Raw genomic sequence first — 22,632 nt, forward strand, 5'->3', positions numbered from 1 at the left:
TTCACTTCTTACGGTCCTCTTCCCCAATCTCCAATAGCTGAACGACAATGCCCTTCTAGGTCAGCAGGTCAACCTCCACAACAAAACCTGGTTTGTAAAAGTGTCCACAAGATTGGTTTGTTCCAACAAAATAACTGATGTGAACACGCTCAGTTATTGTCTTCGAATACACAGTATCACTTTGCAGTGGTAGAAGGGAATGCCATCTAGGATTTTTTTTTTAAAGTAGCAGGGAAAGGGCGAAATATTTACGAACCATGGAAAGTCTTTTAAACTGTCAACCCCTGACTTTTTAGCAAGGCAGTCTGCTCTACATTCTTTCTTTGTTTATGATCATATGATATGTGAGGAACTTAACATCTCACTCTAACCACACAGAAAATTTTGTATGAGGAAACAAATTCCACAAGTTAAAAGAGGGCAACAGTAGTAAAAAACCCAATGTTAAAAACACACACACACCAGTCACTGTCACACACAGCCTTCCAGGAATGCTTCATGTTTAAGAGAAAAAAATACAGCACTTATACAGGGCATGGGAGTTTTAAAGCTAGAGTCACATTGTCAAACAATTAACATGTGTTAAGCAGTTTGATGCAGTCACAACCCTTCACACAACAGGAGGCGGAAACTGAACAACCTGCTAGCGAAGAAGGCAAAATGACAAAACAAGAGCCATGTTAGGATAGTCAATCGATTGGGTGCAACATCACATAAAGCACTGACAGCTTAACTTAGTATCAAGACATAATTGCAATCTAAAAGGCCTTCAACAGAACAATTTTGGAGAGGAAGGTTCTACCAACCATTTTCTTTCTAGTAAATAGCTGGTCAAAGATTGTACACTTACAATCCAGAAACTGAATTATTTTTTACTGGCGTCCTTTCTGACGTGGGTGTTGAGATCAAGTACCAAAATGTGGGTTTATAATACACTTCTTATTGGTTTATATTATGGACTAAACCTATCTTCAGGGAACACGACTGGTTGGATTCTACATCTCCCTCTCTTAATGTTGAAGCTTTCCACCCAGCACAAAGAGTCTTGAACTGGCACAAGAAGCTCCTGATGCTGGACAAAAGCTCCAGCATTAGTGGAATAGAGCTGTAGGATTAAACCCTATGTATGGCCATACATCTTAAGATGGTACCAGGAAATGGGTTTCCAGAAGTGGCCCATCAAGCACTTCAGGTAGCAGTCAAAGCATTTGTTTTTGTTTAGTTTGAGGATTATCATGATAAAAAGGGAGAGGAAGAAAGAGTGCTTGGAGTTCTACTAGGAAACTGGCATCAGATTAATCAAGGCTTGCTATGATTGGCCAAGATGAACGGTAACAGGAATGCTAATATATTCATCCTCCATCTGCGAGTCTAGGGAAACACAAATGTTTCTTTTTGGCTTGGGTGTTGAAACTGGCAAGTTATGTCCTTACAAGAACAAGCTGATATTCACCCAGTGACAATGAGGCGTAAGATTTTAGCATGAGGAACCTGAGTATATAAAGAGCTGTGACTATGGAAGTGATATGTTGGATCTCTTGAATGATGAGTGGGGACACAGGGAAGATTTCCTATTGCTGGCAGTTAGCAATCAAAAGAGCAAGTCCCATTTATCAGCACAAAGGAGATGGCGACACCACCGTTCTAGAGAATAAAGCCCTCACAACATGAGTTCCTGGACTAATTATTTTACATTTTTTAGGTCACTTGGGCATTGTTAGGTTCTGAGATGGACGACAGGCTAAGGATGAATTACGATAATTAAATTCCAGCAATGTAAAAGAATCAGGGTTTTTTTTTTTTTAATGTTCCACGGTGGAAACAGCCAGAATTAAGAATTATACTGAATTATATATCTATAGAAAGCCTGTTAGCTTATTAAAAAACAAAGACAGGACACTATGGCTAAAGACACACAAATACAACCAACATTCTTGCAATCCTAGAGCCAGTTCATATGTTACCAAAAAAAGTAGAAGCGGCTCATGTAATCTCTCCGTTCTGGTTCTCTAAAATGCAAGTGAGCACTGCAAACTTTGTGAGAGCTGAGAGCCCCCGTGGGAGCCATCTACAAAAGATGCAGGAGTCCCTACTTGGCATCTTAGAAACAGAGGAAAGTGTGATAAGTAACAGAGGGGGTGGGGGAAAGCAACATAAGCCACTGGTGATTCTGGCTTTCCTCATTTCTGGGTAATGCATGAACCAGAGCTGAGTAAAATTGTACCAAGTATTACAACTTGTGTGTGTGTGTGTGTGTGTGGGGGCTCTATCTGCAATATACTATATGGGAACAAGATGTACAGATGCGCGCAAAACACAAACACACCAACAAGGAACATTGTTCGGATTTGTTATCAGGGCAACTTTGGTTTCAGTTATAGGGGAGTTTGTTGAATAATAAGTTAAATCCAAGTGTGTCTAAGGAATTGGGCTTCTGACCTAACATGTCCTTTAGCATTTACTCTTTCCTTAAAGGCCCAGGGTCACTTCTTGACTAGATCCTAAGTTACTAGGTAGCCGTCATCCAGTCGGCAACCCCAACTTTGGCATGCAGGAGACTAATCTGAGAGTTTAAATCCCTATGGATTATCAAGTGAGACTGAGACTGCCAAGTACCAACTTCGTTTCTCAGAACAGAACTTCGGCTCTCTCTCTCAGTTGCTTAAAATAAAAAGTCATTGTTCATCTCTGTTAAGACAAACAAGGATATCCTTACTTCTCATGAAAATATTCTGAGTCTGGATGCCACAGATCCAGGATAAGAGCTTTAATTCTTGCCCCTATAAAAGAAGGGGAAAAAAACCTGTGCGAACACTGAGAGGAGGAGAAAGAGGATCTTTTTTTCCATGATGTTGCATCTACAAGTGCAGGATAATGCAAAAATCGCTTCTGATCAGGTGTCACTAGAAGCTACTTTCTGCCCTCCTCAAACCTGTTTCAGGACAAGACACCTCACATTTATTCACACGTTTCTTCATTTAAGAACATCACTTCTTTATTTTTTAAGGAAAAAAAAGAGAGAGAGAGAGAGAGAGACAACTCTCTCCCAACCCCTAAATTTAAAAACAACCCCCAATAACAACAACAATAAAAAATCCTATTAGAAACAATAAGGAAGCACTGAGAGTTTGAGTATTACACTCTTCAAGTATGCCATTTGGATTTTTAAATCTGTGACTATACATATTTTAAAAAACCGTAAAAGTGCAACCAAGGGCTTTTTGCTTAAAGTATTTAAAGGGCTACTTCAAAATACTGTAGAATGACTGTGCAGTTACTGTACGGTATTATTCATCCACTTCATATACCTAGCCAAAAAGTTTAGCAGGCCTTACAGAAAAAAGAGAGGCAGCCAGGTTAGCAGAAGGGGCCAACTCAGCAAGAGATCCAGGGAGTTCCACGCATTGTCTTGGTCTTCCACTAGAGAAAGCCACCCTGAAGCTAAACATTCGGACATGGAATGTGGTCAGGTTTCACAGTAGCATTACAGGATCGTCCAGTACCATTGTACGAGGCTGTGCACTAGATTAATCTTTGTTATGCTTTATGTAACCATATTCTCCTCTTCCCAACAGGTTTAGTACAGTAGTCCGAGCCATAATTTAAATCGCCCAATGGTGTGCTCCAAATCGGTGTTTTTTTAAATTTTGTACACTTAAGGAATCTTAAGATTTGCATCCAAAGAGAACCATGCTACATAAAAAATTATCCAGGATTTTTTTTTTTTTTTTGCCAAAAAGAGCTCTTGAATAAAATCTAAAAAATACTATTGCCAATGTGTCTCGTAGAGAGAAAACGTTATTTTTAACTGTAAACAAATTCACACTCTGACACTTAAAAAACTTCAGTGGAGGAAGGAGTTGCTGACTCAGCTTTGCCGCGCTTGCCAGAGCAAACTGGAGTGGGTGGAGTAGGTGGGGGGGCAACAGCCAGTTCTTCTCAACATCATCTAGGGGCTGAAAAGAATCGTTCCAAGTAGCCAGCGAGGGCATCCCAGTGCTTCCACAAAAAGGCAACGAAGACCACTGCGAATAAAGTGCTGAACGTCCTGCTGCGAGTTTTCATGAGGGGCACGACACAGTTGGCCACGGTGGAGACGAAGACCAACAGGACAGCCATGACGGCCAAGAGGATGTTGATGAGTTTGCCCAGGAGGTTTCTGGCAGTGGCATTTTCAAGGCCCTCCAACTGGACAACTTGCTGCTGCTGTTGCTGCAGCTCCATCTTTGAGATTCTGGTCTGACACGCCTCTAGTGCCTCCTGTGGAGCAGAATGGGGTAGTTTAGTAATGGCATGGGGCATTCTTGTGTCTGCGTACACACCAGTAGCGTTTAAAATATTCTGTGACAGTGAGAATCAAAGCAGGCCCTGAAATACTTTTTACCCAGGTGGTAAGGACTGACCATAAGCAGGATGCAAGACACATATGGATGGCTTCAGGGCCAGTTCCACGTCCTGGTGGCTCCCTTCCCCTCTTCTGATCACCTCCAGGCCCTCCTCTCACATCCTCCTTCTTCCCCACCCATCCACCTTCCTCCCCTGCCTGCTTATGAGCCTCCCCACCACTGCCAATGCCCACCGCCCCCTGCAGTGCCTGCAGCCCTTTCCCCAGTGGCACTGGCAATGCGAGCATTTGAGAGCACGGGTGGAGCGCTAGCAAGTGGGCAGGGGTGCGCGTGGCAGAAGAGGGCCCCGACAGCTGCCCCGCTTCACGGTATGCTGACACCAGCCCTAGTGTGCTGTTATTTGGACCATGTGTGAAAAAGCCTCAGGGAGTTGACACATTATGGTAGTGGCAAAGCATGGGAACTGGCTTGGCTTCTAAATAAAGTGCTTGGGAAATACGGATGTAGATACAGCATGATGTGTCTGCATTCCTGGTTCCTCAGTCACTCGTTGCAGGATGTGAGTCACTCCTGCTGGTTTCATATATCAGAGACCAAACAAGAAGTGGTGTCTTCATGTTGCATACATGAAACCGCTGTCTCATCAATGAATGGTGAGCAGGGGGATCCAACCAGAATGCTGGCTGGTTATCACCTTTACAATGGTATTTGCAGTTTGGTGGCATATTTCACCAGCCGTAATTAGCCTGGAGGGTCTTCTATTTGATGTTTTCAAAGCCAATGGTCTCTGCTGTTACAGATAGTGCAACTTGGGAGATACAATGAAATTGAAATCCTCCAGATAAGACAAGACCAATAGTCACCACAGTCAGAAACCCACCCTGGGTCTATGTGTTTTTTTTTACATGTGTGTTGAGTATTTCTTTGCATGTAAAGTGTCTTCCTCTTCTTCATGCCACCACCCCAAGTTAAAAATCCAGCCTCCCATGTCACCTGTGACTTGGGGGACACTAGTAAATGCTGCCTCTGAGCTGGTGACAAAGGACAGAGTTTCCAAACTACTTCAGCCCTCTCTCCTGTGTGTGCTTATTTACGTGAAAAGGACTCTGAATCACCATGTGTGCTCTTCAACAGGAAAGGTTTATTGCTATAGAGAAGGGGTGGGGAACGTCAGGCCCAGGGGGCCGTATAAGGCCCGCGAAATCATTTGGTCTGGCCCTCCATGGGTCCTGGCTTATCTCTAGTTCAGAAGGATGCTGCCCTGCCTGAATCTCTTGGGCTCAGCTGGGGACGGCAGAGCTCAAAAGCAAGTCACTCTTTGAGCCATCTCCTGTCATGCCTCTTGGCTAAATGTTTGACCAAATATAGCAGGCTAATTTTTAAGTTTATAATTTTGTATGGCCCGTGAATGATGTCATAAATATCCAAATGGCCCTTAGCAGAAAAAAGGTTCCCCACCCCTGAGTAAGCTAGAGCATAAGACAGAAAATACTATTGTGCCTACTGGGTTACAGATCTAATGAAAAGAATGGAAAACACAACACTAAGTTAAACTTAAAAATACAGAAGATTTACCTCTGACCCCACCCCCCAGGTTTGTGGAACAAATGTGCATCCTGATCCCCACTAGCTCCATGCAGGGGAATCTGACTTCCAGCATTTGAGCAAAGACTAACAGATGTTACCAATCTTTTAACCCTTCCTGCCTTTACTAGCAGGAGGCTTCTACTCAATCCAGATTTAGGGAACTCACTCTCACAGGCAGGTGAAGCTCAATCTCCCAATCAACCTAGGGTGCGTGTCCCACACATCTCAATACCTAGATCATGTTTGAAAATAACTATTCATGTTGCCCTCCCTAGCAGGTAGAGTATATGGTTCTCTCTCTGTGGAAATACATCTCTGCTCTCTAACCTCTAGGTGCATTTTATGGCTCTCTTCCCCAGGAAAACAAGCAGCTGTCAGGATCCCAGGAACTTCCTGGTATGCTCCAAATCACGTTACATCTCCAGGGCTTGACAACTATATTTTCAGTTATACTTTCCTAACATTTATTGCCTGCATAACTGCTTACATCTCATGCACCTGACCAATAATGGTGGCATTTCATAGACTAAAGACTTCAGTCATGATCATACCCATAAATGTTTAACTTATTTTGAACAACAGTACCACAACTGGTCAAGAAACATTTTAGGGCATCAATTCAAGGCTGAGATTTGGAAATCTCGCAAATTCAGCTCAGCCTAAATGCAAAGCAGAATGATACTGAGTGCTCCCTGCCTTGCCAATGATGAAGGTACCTGATCTTTCAGACTGAGTAGTGATAGAATGGGAAAGCAGGGGGAAGCAATGAAACTTTCTTTTTTAAGTGGCAGGAACTCCCCAAATGGGGAAATAATGGGAAGTCACTTCACATTGCTGTAACTGCCCACTTGCTGGTGACTGTGTTCTTCCGTGCTTCTAAAAGGGAAGGCTATCTCCCACCCTACTGCAAGTCTGATGTTTATCTGGCTATGAACCTGCTCACTAGTCAAGCTGGGCATCTGAGGTCTTGAAGAGCATTTTCTGTGGTGGTGGCTTGGCTTTGGAGTTCTCTCCTTACAGTGGTTCGCCTAGACCCTCACCCAACAAAAGCCAATTTCACTTGCCCAAGATCTCTGTTCATTATGAAGTGTTATTTGTTCTTTCAATTGCTGTGTTTTTTGACTGGGCTTGCTGAATTGTGCAGTGTTTTTTCCCCCCTATCACCATGTAAAAAGTCTGATCTACTCCAGAAAGCAACTGGCAGGAGAGAGGAAAATGGCTCAAATCCCCGTCTGGCCTGCTGCTCCTTTGGGTGAAATCAAAATCTGTCTCGCTCTCACACCCCCTCCACACTACACTGCTGTGTGGCAGACTTACATTCTAGCATTCGGGGCTGCTGCCATCACATTTAGTTAGCTCCTCACAATATGTTTCCCTTTTTTTTCTATCTCCTGCAAGAATCCTTTGGGCTTCAATATCAAGGCGAATGTACTACAAACAGATTTGTTGTGTCACTGAACTATAGCATGTGGTCCTAGTGTTTGCTCTGCAGCTGCAACTCTCTCAGCCCAATTTCCCACTTTTGGCTTCAAATACTTTACTTACAGACCAAACCTTCCCATCAAATGCCTCCTTATTTGGGCAAGAAAAACAGAATAGGTTGCTTCCTGAATGGGCAGCATAGACATATAAAGCCAGCTTACTGTTTTTAGTTCAACATCTGTGTTGAATGCATTCAGTCTAACGACAGACACATCCTGCTAACAGTGGACCAGGAACAATACTCAAAGAAAGCTCTTGGTGCAGCCTTTTGGCCCCCAAACAAGTGGAGGAGATTCATTGCGGCTTCCTTCCACATATGGAGAAAAGCTCCTGTTTGAACTATAGGCAGCAGAAGTCCTTATATCAGTCAGCAAAGTAATATAAATCAGGAAGAGCAGATAGCAAGTTTAAAGAATAGCAAGTATAAAATGGCATGGCCTAGATGGTTTATCTTTACATGAACGAGCCTGCAGGATCCGTTGGGCTCCATGCTCTCTTCCCTCACTTTCTGGCCATGGCTTGACAATTAAACCATTCTGCTTTAATGCAAACCATTATTTGTCATTATGTCAATGCCATAGACTATGGTTTGCTCTGTTTCCAGATCTGAGAACAAGCCATAGATGTATAACAAACTATATCTTGCAATAAAAGTGGAAGATTTAATTAATGAGGAGGAAGGAAGTGAGAGAGCATGTGAGCCTGAGGATTCCCAGGCTAACTCAATTAACAACAAATCATGGTTTGCCAATACATCTGATTCATGGCAGTGGCTTGTTTCAGAGCATGGTTAACAGTTTTGAACAACACAGCTAAAAAGGAAGTCATGGCTTTGTGTGTAAAGTGCCATCAAATTGCAGTCGACTTATGGCAAACCCTTAGGATTTTCAAGGCAAGTGAGAAGTAGAGGTGGTTTGCCATTGCCCTCCTCTGCAGTCTTCTCTGGTGGGCTCCCATCCAAGTACTGATCCTGCTTAGCTTACAAGATTGTGCTGTACTATACCGTTCCACATCCCAAACCAGAGTTTTAGAGCACAATAATCCAATCCCATTGATTAGGGAGATTAATATACACAAATTTAACCATCCCAATATTTGAGGGTAGATGTTGGAAGGGTGTGTGTGCGTGTGTGGGGGTCTTCTTCCTTTCACCAACCTGAATGTCTCTGGCTCGCTCGTAGGACTGATAAGCTATTTTTTCCTCCATGCTGGCCAATTCCTGCTTTAAATTGAGGATCTCATTCTGGTGGAGCTCAGTCAGGTCATTCAGCTGCTCTTCTAACCGTTCACATCTAGAACACAGAAAAATTGTACTTGCTTTAGGGAGATCACCGACAATCCTAAGAACCAGAGCTGATACATTCCTCTTGTGATGTGATGACTGTAAAGGTTAAACCTGTTTTAAGGCTAAACACTTCCAAGGAACCAAGCTGGACTCACACATCACAATAAACACTGGCTTGCTTAAACCCCAGTTTTGCACAAATCCTGGTTATCTACCAGACATAAGTAACAGTCTGTCTGTAAATCTGAGTTAGTCTGCAGTTTGTTTCCTTGTCTGCCTCTACAGAGAATCCTGGATGCTGTAGCTGAGCTGCCCTTCATTGCCAAGCGGCTAGCAAATCTGACCAATATATCCAGTCTGCTTCCTATATTGTTTGGCTGAAATAGGGAGGTAAGGGAGTGGGGAAGCCTAGTTAGAGATGTAAAGGCTGACAGGAAAAAACCCTGGTAATATTTTTTTTGGGGAAATCCTATTTTTGCAAGGACTTAAAAAAAAATTTCCTTTTTCAAAATTGGAAACTTTAGGGAGGGAGGAAAAATACTCCTATGAAGTATTTTCTTAAATTAAATGCTTTTGAAGCCAAGGAATGAGGATTTTTGTGCAAGTGAATCTTTGTATACTACAGACATATAAACAAATATATTTTTGAAAATGTTGTATATGTGTTCATTTCAGATAATATATAAGTGTTCAGATACGTGTTTTAAAGAAACACGCAAAGGCTATAGCAGTAGAAAAGAGCAAGAGTCCAGTAGCACCTTAAAGACTAACAACATTTCTGGTAGAGTATGAGCTTCCGTGAGTCACAGCTCACTTCTGAAGACTCATGAAAGCTCCCACCTTACCAGAAATGTTGTTAAGTCTCTAGGGTGCTACTGGACTCTTGCTCTTTTTTGTACTGCTACAGAAAGACTAATATGGCTACCCATCATGGCATAAAGTCTATGTTATAAAGATACCCGCTCTGAGCCCAGCTTGTCTGAAATGAGGGCAGGCTATAACTGTAAAAAAAAAAAAAAATCTAGATACGCTACTAGTCCTATAGTGATTGCATGAGACTGATTTTGTCCAAATAAACTTTCTTCTGTTAAATACAGAGTGTTTCCCCCCTATTTTCACCATATATTTTCTCCAACCTCCCGGATGACTAAAATTAAGATAAATATGGTACGGTAGCATGTGGTGCAACAGTTTGTAGCTCTCTCTCTCTCTCTCTCTCTCTCTCTCTCTCTCTCCCCCTCTCTCTCTCTCGTACTGGGTTTATTTCCAATTTTGCATGTAGAAAACTAAGGCATTTATAAATTTCATAAGTATGCCAAATCGCACAAATGCATATGCTAAATAAGTTATAATCAATGCATGTTATTTTGTTAAACCAATAAAATATGTTTAGGTTTTATAAGAAAATAAGTACTGCACATATTTCAATTATGCCTTTAAAGTTTCTAGAAGTTTTATATCTTTCACCCTCCTCTTTGGTCTCATCTAAGGACTTTCAACCACCCTCCCTTTCACCTTGTCTAGCCATTTCTTTGTATCCTTTAGCCTTTTAACTTTGAAGCAAAATGCATCATTTAGAGCATCCTCTCACACTGAGATTTCCCTTCTGCCACATTCCCTAACTGGGTTTTCTCTCAGAAAGAAAATAAAAACTTGGGGAAAACATGCACACGTACACCCATGGCCACTCATTCATTCACTCTCTTGGAATATAATAGGGGGAGTTCTCTTTAAGGGTGAGCTGTAAACTATTTTTGACTATTGTTATTTTTTGTGGAGCAATTCCTATTGGAGAATTGAATAAAGGTATGTGAGTAAGCACGATCTTTTGCCATGCTACCTTTTAAATTTATCTTCTGCAGAGGATGGTTAGGGAGTCTTCACTAGAGAAGGAGGGAGAAGAGGATACAGAGAGTAGGTGAATCCTGAGAAAGCCCTATTACTAGGTCAGTTCAGTGAGATCAAAATTTCTCCTGTTTCATGCTATGGTCTGTATGCAGGAGGCTGAAAAATGCAGTTATTGCTGCATTCAGGCATCTGGCACAGTTATTGCTGCATTCAGACATTGGGCACTGCTAGTATTAACCACAGTTAACAGGCCATATACAAGCCTGGGTTAGCACCCACCAACAAACAACAGTTTGTTAGGCAGTTGGCATTTACACATCACAATAAGCCACAGTTTTATAAATCACGGTTTGACTAAACTATGGTTTATTGTGACATCTAAATGAGCCAAAATCTTCACCATCCTCATCTAAAAGCAGTCTTGTAGCAATGAAACTGGAGATAATATATTTATATTTTGAAAGGACAGGTTATAGATAAATCTAATCAAGAATACATCAATGTCTGTCAGGCAATCACTAAGAAAGGAAACTACAGTAATTAAAAATATACCACTGTCACAGGCAGGCTAAGAATATGATGCAGGCTTTGGAATGGCCATGTCTCATGAAAAGTCAGGTGAGTAGATTTCATCTTTTAACAACCATGAATAACTTGGCTTTGCCGGACTGAATCTATTTACATTGATCTAGCCATGTGAGTTTCAGGGCTCAATAACAAAGGAAACACTACTTAAATTTCCTATAATTGCAAAAGAAATTGCTATGTGCACACTTTACTAATGACTAAGCTTAAAGCACGTGAAGGGAAGAGCAACTTAACATTTGCACAGCAAATCTGTAGGAATGACCATGTTGCTTCTAGACACTATATTATTGGTGTAATTACCTGCCTCAAAAATAATTATAGCTCAACACTGGCAAAGTTCTAAATCCCATCTGTTAAGGCATGGGCAAATAAAATTTGTTTTGCTACATTCTCAAAAGCTTACAGAAATGGTTAGATTGAAAGATGGGAAACAAGTGAAACAAACATTTGAAGCTGTTTGAAAACCCTTTCTTGAGTTTTGGGAAGAAAAAGAAAAGCTAGCTACAAAAAGTTATAACTGTCTTCCGTGGATTTAAATAATGTATACATCAAATGAGATGTTTTAAAAGTAAATATGGTTGCTTAATCTTTAATCATACTAATTTGACTCTACATATTTAATAGATCCTACTACTACTAAAATGCCTCATTAGTATGTCCCTCTTCTTTTCTTATGGTTTCTTATGTGAATATTTGAATAAACTTTTATGTGGAGGTGGTGGAAAGTGCCATCAAGTTGACTTATGGCAACCCCACAGGGTTTTCAAGGCAAGAGACGTTCAGAGGTGGTTTGCCATTGCCTGGCTCCACGTGGGCTGAGAGTGTTCTGAGAGAACTGTGACTGCCCCAAGGTCACCCAGTAGGCTTCATGCGGAGGAGTGGGGAATCGAACCTGGTTCTCCAGATTAGAGTCCACCAGCCTTAACCCCTACACCACACTGGCACTTATTTGCGATATGCTAATTCATGATAACCATAATTGAAAGTTTCTATTCTAAATTAAAAATAAATGACCAAATGCATACCCCATTATAACACTTTATTATGTGCTAAAAATGCTGTCCTCACAATGGCAGGGCTTAGGTTCTGCTGGGCTCAGGGGGGACATCCATTTTCCATGCCAAATCTTAACACTGGAACATATAAAGTGAATACACGAAAGGCTGCCTCTGAGAAGGCGCAGAGTAACTAAGAGAAAACTCCACACACAGAAAGCCACTATGGCGGTGATCTAGATCTGGGAAGACCTGGGTTCAAACTCCAGTCCAGCTATGAAGCTCCCTGGGCGAACTTGGCCCAGTCGCTCTCTCTCAGCCTTACCTATCTTTTTTTTAGATAGATAGATAGATAGATAGATAGATTTTATAATAACACATACAAAAAAAGAATTTTTTTTAATAATAATAAAATCATAATCCAATACATCAACAACAAAAAATAAAAACGTAAAATACACAAAAATATATACAGAGCACTAATATGCTACTAATACATTGTTTACTAACTCGTCTTTTTATAAAAGCTTATAGTGCCCTAAACCTTAAACCCTACCACCCACCACAGTGCCCTTCACCATTGGACTTCCGGCAAGGTGTTATGACAGTATATAAAAACCTATTATTATAATCATTAATTAAGAATCACATAGAACTATAATTCGTTAATTATACCTTTAAAATCCGTTTTTGCCAATTTGTCCCAATATGCAGATGCCTTTAACCATGTATGTTTAAATTCCTCCATATCTTTACCATGTAAAGAATCTGTAATTTTGGCCATCCGCATATACATCCATAATTTTTCTCTCCACTTTTTGATTGAAGGTTTATTTATTTGCTTCCATTTTTTAGCAATTATAATTCTTGCTGCGGCAAAGCTATATTGACATATGACTCTGTCACCTTTATCTAAATCTTTTTTTGGGATACCCAGTAAACAAAAGGCGGGATCTTTTTTTATTTTTAGTTTAATCAAATTGTTAGTTTCATTCAAAACTAATCGCCAAAATCTCCTAATTTTTTTGCAAAACCACCAAACATGCATGAATGTACCTACATCAGAACCACATTTCCAACACAGGGCTTTGTCATCTTACTTAATAATACTGGGGTTATGTACCATCTGTAAAACATTTTATATAAATTTTCTCTTATTTCATTCGTAATAGTAAATTTAAACTCCTTTTCCCACAAATTTCCCCATATTTCCAAATCTATATTATAACCTAAATCCCTCATCCATTTCACCATCACTGGTTTAATCCTTTCCTGTTCTAAATTCATTTCTATAAATGCTTTATAAAAAACTTCCTATCAATCCTTTATTACCCTTAGATAATATATTCTCAATTTTAGATTTGGTTTGATTAAAACCCAACCTGTTATCTTTACTAAATACATCCCTTAGTTTATAGTACATAAACCAATCTTTAATTTGAAGTTCTTCTCGCGATTTCAACACCCATACCCCATCTTTATATTCTATCATTTCTCTGTAGTTATCACAATCCAAATTTAAATGTGCCCCTCTTCTCATAAATGCTTCTATGGGGTTAACCCAACCAGGAGTTTTACTTTCAAAAAAACCTTTATATTTATTCCAAATTTGTAATATTTTTTTTCTAATTATATGGGAATTAAATTCTTTATTTACTTTCTCCTTCTTGTACCATAAATATGCGTGCCACCCAAATCGCAGTTTAAATCCTTCTAATTCTAATAACTTCGGGTTCTCTAAGAGAATCCAATTTTTAATCCAGGTGAAACAAGCTGCTTGATAATACATTTTCAAATCTGGCAATCCCAACCCTCCTGTTTCTTTTAACTCTATTAAATTATTATATGCAATCCTATGTCTTTCATTACCCCAAAGAAACCTCAAAATATCTCCCTTCGTATACGTGGATTGAAAGAAAAGATTGAAGATCGAGGCCTGCGTGGATATTTGACAGTACTGTTGGCAGATTTTTTACAGGAAGCGGAAGAAGTCATTGGGGGTATGATTGTGACAGCCATTGGGATAAACTTTTAAGACAGACAGATTAGGCCACAAATTTCAAGAGACACTTGAGCTCCACTATCTTTTAACAGAAAGGCAGCCTCAGAATATGTACGTTGCTCGGGACAAATACAATTCACTGTCTTTTGTAGCTTTGAATTCATGTTATATTTTTTACGTCAGAGACGGCCGGCCATTTTCTTTTCTTTGCTAAATTTAATCTGTTTAGAATGTTCTATTATTACACTGAACTGGTTGAGACTGCTGAGTTAGAGAAGGGGAGGCAAAGGTTCCAGTTCTCTTCCCCCTTCTTTCCACTGCAACAAGACAGGGAAGTCAGGGAGAGAGAGAAGAGGCGGGCAGTGGCTCAGGACCTAACACACAACACCAAACCAAGCAGAGTGCCTGAACCAGCAGAGACTTTCCCCAGTCATTTGTGCTTTGGCCTTATCCCTCCTCATTCAGTTTCCTCTCCACAGATCTACAGGGAGGAAAACAGATCTGGCCATTTGAGGGTGGATAATTCTTCAGGTGTTGGTGTGCACTTTCGCAGTCCATCTCTACTCAACTCCCAACTTGGGATGGAAAGAAACCAAGAGGGATCTGTTGCAAATGTGAAGAAAAGATTTCCTTTCCTTGACTTATTTTTCTGGCTACAGGTGTGTGGGGGATGAGGCAGGGGTTGGAAAACCACGCATCACCCTTTGCTTGCCTGGCAAACTCTCATCATGGTAATGGTGATGACAGCATTGATAAGGCCTTCTTTCAAGCTGCTGCTTGTGTTGCCAACACCGCAGAAGGTGCAAAGGATCAATTCAGGTCCCGATTACCAAAACACTGATGGAGTGCATATACAGATGATGTATTCAAGCTGGAATTCAAAGGTTTTTTGTTTACCTGTATGTTCTTGGGGGGGGGGTTACTTAAGGTTTGGATACAATAAAACATAGCTGAACTGCTACAGTTCACATGTGAGCATAGTGACACTTGGAATAAACATAACCACACAAGCTTGCACACCTATAATAACATACATCATCAGAAAACCTCATCAACTCTAATCTTCCCCTACCAGAGCTATTTAATGTTCTTAAACTGTAATCAGATTCTGCAGTAGTCATGACTTTTCGTAGGTTACAGCTGGCCCACAGAACAATGGACCTGAGATCAGCCAGATGGATCAGACCAGAAGAAGAAGAGTTGGTTTTTATATGCCGATTTTCGCTACCACTTAAGGGAGAAGCAAACCGGTTTACAATCACCTTCCGTTCCCCTCCCCACAACAGACACCCTGTGAGGTAGGCGAGACTGAGAGAGTGTGACCAGCCCAAGGTCACCCAGCTGGCTTCGCGTGTAGGAGCGGGGAAACAAATCCAGTTCACTAGATTAGCCTCCGCTGCTCATGTGGAGGAGTGGGGAATCAAACTAGGTTCTCCAGATTAAAGTCCACAGCTCCAAACTACCGCTCTTAACCACTACACCATGCTGACCAGTAGTCCATCTGGTCCAGTATCCTGTTTAACAGAGTAGCAAACCAGTTGCCCTGAAGGGCCAAACAAATAAGAGCACAGAGGCCCTCACCTGCTGATGTCTCCCCGAACTGGTATTCCGATGCTTGCTACTTTTGTTGATGGAGGCTGCCTCTAGAGATGGGTAAGGCCACCAGCGCTTCAGAACATATGTGGGTTTTCTATAGCCTTTCAATAAAATATAAGGTGCTCATCCTAACTAAACAAAACACAGTTCCAGCATAAATTCCAGTTAAGTTCTAGCATAATCACTAGTTGTCTAAGAACTGTGACTATGGGCGAAAACGCATGTTCGCTTTAGCCTCCTTTATTCCCTGTTTTAGCCAGGATTCAGCCAGGATCGAACACACGTTCGGCAAAACGCATGCGTTCGATCCTGGCTGAATCCTGGCTGAAACAGGGCATAAAGGAGGCTAAAGCGACCATGGGTTATCACTCTATAAGTAGAGAGGCATTCTTGGTGGCTATTTCCCAGCTTTGGACACCAAAACCAAAGTGTCTTTTAGATGAAATGCGACACATTTACTGTAGGAGGGGGTTGACGGGCCAGTGATCACTAGGGTAACAACATTCACAAATGGGCAAGGACAGATGTAGGAAAAAACTCCCACTACCTTGATTTAGTTTGGCAGCAGAGCCTGAGAGGAATTAGCCACCCTCTACCTAACAAGTATTCAAAGGGTGTGGAGAAACCTGTCTCAAAAAATGCAGGATTCCCAGCCTCAAGACATTACTTCAAAGGGAGGCTGAATCTGCTCAGTCTCTATCACAGGCTCTTTGGCAGTGGAATTCACCCTCCACTTGGATTTTGGTGGCAAAGGCAATCTGCATTCAAAGCTGGCAGCTCCAGGAAACCTGTGGGTGTGTGATGACCTTAAGGCCAGCACCGTGTCCTCCTGAACGGCCTTCTCGAAGTTTTCCACCACATGGCTCTTTGTGTTTGTACTCATCCATATGGAGCAGGTACTAGAAGCATGTGATGTCCTCACATCAAAAGTCAACCCAATTAACTCCAGCACATGTGCAACACTGTTAGCTGCCAGGGATATTCTCTGCCAACATGAGGAAGGGCACCTGATCTATCTTCATGGGGCAGTTTGGGGACCTTCAGAGGAGGGGTAGTGCTCTAATCTCTCTTCCCCCCACCAAAAAAAGCAGATTCTACTATGCTATTGTCTGCTCTCAATGCTTGTGTATTTTGGTTTGACCGTGATGGTCTGCTGTTTTGGGTTGTGTAAATGGGGCAGTCTACTACCCATCCTGAGTAGAGGCACAGACAATTATGAATACTACCATCCCACATTTTATCTTCCTAAAGCTGCCCAATTTCAGGTCTCTTCAAAGACCCATCACTCACTCACTCTCTTTCAGCACACTTAAAGAGTGCACAGGTAGTTAAATTAGTTTCTTAATCCAACTGAATGATTATTTTGATTATGACACCATTTAAAACAACAGTTGATAATAAGAACAGGGTACTCCTTAAGATAATGCATATGTGGTATATGGCACTATTAAAGTTTGTGTTTCATAGATTACAACAAAGCTCTTGACTGTGTGGATCATGAAAAGCTATGGTAGGTTTTTTAAAAAATGGGTGTGCCCGAGCATCTGATTGTTTTGATGTGCATCCTGTACTCTGGACAAGGGGCTTCTGTGAGGACACAATATGAAGAAACAGAATGATTACCAATTGGCAAAGGGGTTGAACAAGTATGTATTTTACCTCCCTATCTCTTCAGTCTACATGCGGAACATATCATAAGGAAAATTGGATTAGATTTGGATGAAGGAGGAGCAAAATTGGTGGAAGGAACATTAACAATTTGAGATATGCCGATGACACCACATTACTGGCAGAGAATAGTGAAGACTTGAAACGACTACTAATGAAGGCTAAAGCAGAAACTACCAAAGCAGGATTAGAGGTGAACATCGACAAGACAAAAGTAATGATTACTGGGGAATTACACAATTTTAAGGCTGACAATGAATAAATTGAAATAGTTAAAAAATCCCTATTCCTTGGCTCCATCATCAACCAAAAGGGAAACTGCAACTAAGAAATCAGGAGACTGAGACTGAGAAGGGCAGCCATGAATAGGCTAGAAAAGATTCTTAAGTGTAAGGATGTGTTGCTGGTGACCAAGATCAAGTTAATTTATGCCATTGTATTCTCCATTACTAGGGTTGCCAACTGCCAGGAGATCTCCTGCTAATTCAACTGATTTCCAGTAAATTCAATTGATCAGTTCACCTGGAGAAAAATGGCCGCTTTGGCAATTGAACTCTATGGCATTGAAGTCCCTCCCCTCCCCAAACCCTGCCCTCTTCAGGCTCTGCCCCCAAAATCTTCCGCCAGTTGAGAAGAGGGACCTGGCAACCCTATCCATTACTATGTATGGATATGAAAGTCAGACAATGAAGAAAGCTGACAGGAAGAAAGTTGATTTAATTGAAATGTGGTGATGGAGGAGAGTTTTACAGATACCGTGGACTGTCAAAAAGATCAAAACAAGCCTGAACTGTCTCTAGAAGCTAAAAAGATTAAACCAAGGCTGTTGTACTTTGGTCACGTTATGAGAAGACAACTCACTGAAAAAGATGATAATGCTAGGAAAAATTGAATGCAGCAGGAAAACAGGAAGACCCAATATGAGATGGATGGACTATCACGGAAGCCATGGCCCTCAGTTTGCAAGACCTGAGCAAGGATGTTAATGGCAGGACGTTTTGGAGAACATTAATTCATAGGCGTGCCAGAAGCAAATTGATGGCACTTAACACACACAAATATGTAACTCTTGGATTCCAGCTCTATGGAGAAATCACTGAAATAGCTGGACAGAATATCATCCAGTATTCATGTCTATCATTTGGGATTTTTCAAGGATATAGTAAAAATCAGTTGCACAAAAACCTCAGATTCACCCTTATCACTGCTGCAAGATTAGATATTGCTAGAAAATGGAAAACAATCACAAGACTTTGCATCAAATCATGGTACAAAGGAGTGTGAGGTGAAGCACTGGTGGACAAGTTAACTTTTCATTTACAATGAATGAAAGACCACTCACAATCCAGTAGATTTACTGGAAAATGGTCAATTTTCATGCTTTATGTTAATAAAATCTTTAGACCTACTTCAATCATCAATTGTTTTTTAGATGACACTGGTAATACTTAACTGAAAATGCCAGGTGCTTTGTAGTTTAAAGATGATGCTTCTAGTGTTATATTTTGTCCAATTTATTTAGCAGTACTTTCATGCTCTTGTTTATTGGTTTATTTGCTTAGCTTTCTTTGTGAGGAGCTCTGTCTTAATTATTCAGTTGTTGTCTCGTCTTACCTGGAAACCTCCTAATAAATACATTTAAAATGTAACATGGAGGCTATGAAAATATTCCCTGAACAGTACTTGCTGAACTTTAAGAACATCAGCACCAAGAATTGTAAACACCCTTTAACTGTTGACTCCATCTCCTAAATGTGATGTGGAAACAGAATGCATTATCAATTTTTTTGTAGTTTATTGGATGGGTGTTTACTGCCCATGCACCCCAGCTTATTAGCCTGCTTGCGAAACCCAACAGTTGGTTGGTGTCGGTTTTAATTCAGCAAAAAACCCCAGTCTTTTGCTGTTCTTGAAGCTGTGATCCACTCTATCTTTAACAGAGGGATAACTCTAGGTCCTGTCAGATGTTACACTAGTGTTGTAGGAGGAACCCAAGGAAAAGCACATAAAAGCAGGGAATTATTTATAGTGTACCATCTAGCAGAAAGAGGTATCCATCAAATTCAGCAATTCAGTTTCTGTTGTTTATGAGTACAAATGCACATCTCTGAACATAAAGTCTTTCGCATGGCACAAGCACCACCTGTAGACTTTAGCTGTAAGTTTGAGCACCCAGCAACCGTTCTCAAGCTCCAACAAACATGCAGCTCAATAGAGAAGCTTTTAACAGCATGATTTAGAATTGGGAATATAAGGCTATTTTGATAGGCAGCAATTAAACATTAGAATAAAGTTCAAGGAGATAACAATTCACAAAAATTGCAACACAAATGCAGCGCAACATAATTGTTCTTTTAGGAGACCCTACAGAAAGTGGCATTGGCCAAGAGGAAATCATTGGAGTGTATCTTAGCTACATAGGCTGTGTTTCACTGTGTGTAAGAAAGGGTTTGTTTTTTAAATGGGGCATGACCTGTAACAAGAGAGACTCAACAGGAACTCTCACAGCATAGAAAGTCCCTAACTACCCGCCTCCCACCCCCAAATCTGTCACATTCTAAAAGCTAATCAGGAGCAGCTTGTTTTGTAGTTTGGTCTAGCTGATCAAGCAGAGATTGCAAAAAAGAACAGAGATCAAGATAGAGCCGAACTGCCAGGGAGGAGGAGGGAGCTGGGAGGAGCAGCTAATCTGTCTCGGCTATGAGGCCACATCCACTATCCAATAGCTGCTTTGGCAAAAGCCAGTGCTGCCTAACAAACTCATAGCTCTACTGTACAGGGAGTGACTTGCAGGAATCACGCTGTCCTCAAATTGTCCTGAGGAGGGGAAGAGTCAGAAGAACAGGAGAGGCAGCTCCAAGCAACACCCAGTCCCAGTGAAAACAAAAGCAGCTACAAGGAGGGCAGGAACAAGGCAGGCTGCAGCCGAACAGAAAATGACAAACCGAAACCAGGCAAAGGTCGAGAACTCTAATTAAGAAAAGGAAGTTTCAGGAACAGGGAGCCAAAGCCTTAGAAACATGGTGGAACCTTATGGCACAATCATATCCAGTTCTCTCTAAGAAAAGCATTGAGGTCAGGAGAAAAGTCAAACAACACAATACATAGCTCTGATACTGGTTCCTCTGGCTGCCTCATGTTTTGCTGGCCGGGGTTTCTCCTCTACACAGGGGGGGTTGGGAAAGCTTAGTAGTTCGTCTCAGATATTTTAAAATGAGCTTCACAAAGCTCCATACAAGGGATGAATCCTACCACCAGGGATGAATCCTACCACGCAAAAAGGTGAATATAATACACTTGAGTTTTTCTTGCAATACTTTGTGTTTGTTTCCCTGGAGTGTTTCTCCTATAAATGTGCCATTAAAGGAAGCCCTGACACAGCTGTGCTAACGACACTGCGAACAGCATGATTTCTGCTTGTCATCAAAGCAGCAGCCTTAACCTCTCCTTTCCATTAGGGAAAGTAACAACCCACACTACTACCCTTTAACCCATCTGGCAATAGTTCAGATCCACCATTTTGATTAACGATACTTTCAGGAGGCGGTTTTTGCTTACAAACAACGGTGTTCTTCATTCAAGTGGCAAACTAATTGAAGAGGGGCAGCTGGAAAAAAGATCCACGTTTTTCTTTGGCCATTTATGCATGGAAGGTTTTGCCTTGGATCTGCCGCTCTACAGATGCACATTTTCCCCATCCAAATTCTCAAAACTCTACCCAGTAGCTTATTTTTGAGTTTTAAGAATTTGGATGGGGAAAATGTGCATCTATAGAGTGGAAAATCCTAGGCAAAACCTTCCATGCATAAATGGCCTCTGACAAAAAGTGATACCTTCTACCATGTTCTGTAGCAGCAAAGATGACCAGTTAGCCTACAGAGTAAAAAGTATCCAAGTCATCCTTGCTACACAGTTCTGTGGGTCTAAAAGACAAACCTGAAACTGATTTTACTAACATATTAACTCCTCTCCTTAAAAAAGGCACGGAGAACAGTTATTTTGTGTAGCTGCCAGAGATTAAGCAGAACTCTCAGCACCTTTGCAAAAGTACAGTTCTCAAGAGTTCTCTGAAATGGGGAGCTATGCAATTTAAATAATAGATGTATCTTTGACAGTCAAGTGAGATTCAAAACCCATTAAAAAAAACAGCTCCCCCAGCCCCTGGTCTAGTTATATGACTGCAGGGAAAAACTGATAAAATGAAAGCAGTACTGCTCAGTGGAGGTGAACATACTTTGCATGCAGGAAGTCTCATGTTCAGACCACTGCATCTCCGGTTAAGAGTATCCCAGATAACAGGGAAAGAGCAGAAAAAACCTCTGCTTGAACTCCTGAAGAACACGTGCCAGGCAAAGACAGCACTGGACTAGATGGACCAATGACCTGGCAAAACAGGATTACTTCAGATGCGTCAATTGTTTGTGGAAAAGATTCAGAGACCAAAAGATAGCCACTTCCTAGTCACCAAGAGGAAATTCCCCCAAACCATCTAATTTTCCCCATTACTGTCCTCTTTGCTCTTGGTTTTAGTTACTGGCAAATGTCCTCTCCCACCCGGTTCTGAAGTTTGCAAGTAAACTGAAGTATGCCTACAAAACATACTCTGCCAACTCAAACAAATCTGCTGGTCTATCATAGTACAAAGTTATGCTTTCTGATTGCACAATGTTTGCAGGACATTTACATGACTTCTCATAAATTCTTATACGAGATGGGTTTCGGCATAGTGTTAACATGGAATCCCCACAGAATGATTAACGGTAACCAGTGACTGAATGCCAATAAAGCTGGTTTTATAGCATGCAGGAGAGAGGGTAGCAATGGGGAGAGAAGCAGCAGCTCTTTGGCCAATGCTGTGATAAATGACTCTGTGTTTAACCATCAAGTAGCTTCCTAATAAATTCTAATATGTGAATCCCAAAAACCTTTAAATGCATTCAGAATGACAGTGCCCATCACACCAGACTGAGAACTGCCAAGACTTTTCCAGTCCTACACATATTAATTCAAGGTTGCCTTTTTTAAAGGTCATACTCTAGTCTACTTTATACCACCCACCTGTGTTCCTTAAGGACTATTGTGTTTTATATTCCAGAGTGAAGGATCACATTATAGGCCAACTACAAAAGTTACTGTCACAGCAAGGGGCTTGAAAATTTACACTTCCTTTGCTTTACCCATTCAGGTCTGTGAATTACATAAAAGTAGTCAAATCTCATTAGTATTAGCTCAAGG

General features: G+C 41.1%; 1 protein-coding gene across 2 annotated transcripts in view; it reads right to left on the reverse strand.

The window, feature by feature from the left end:
* Positions 1–3,922: 3,922 nt before the first annotated feature.
* Positions 3,923–22,632, reverse strand: part of TMCC1 (transmembrane and coiled-coil domain family 1) — a 101,432-nt gene continuing 82,722 nt past the window's right edge. For both annotated transcript variants that reach the window (XM_056855364.1, XM_056855356.1), the window contains exons 3-4: positions 8,572–8,707; positions 3,923–4,260 (exon numbers count right to left, since the gene is read on the reverse strand). In XM_056855364.1, the coding sequence (XP_056711342.1) occupies positions 3,946–4,260; positions 8,572–8,707 (451 nt within the window). In that variant the 3' untranslated portion in view covers positions 3,923–3,945. The remainder of the gene's footprint in view (positions 4,261–8,571; positions 8,708–22,632) is intronic.

The sequence above is a fragment of the Euleptes europaea genome, chromosome 1 (genome assembly GCF_029931775.1).
Source record: "Euleptes europaea isolate rEulEur1 chromosome 1, rEulEur1.hap1, whole genome shotgun sequence".
In the NCBI taxonomy this organism is placed as follows: domain Eukaryota; kingdom Metazoa; phylum Chordata; class Lepidosauria; order Squamata; family Sphaerodactylidae; genus Euleptes; species Euleptes europaea.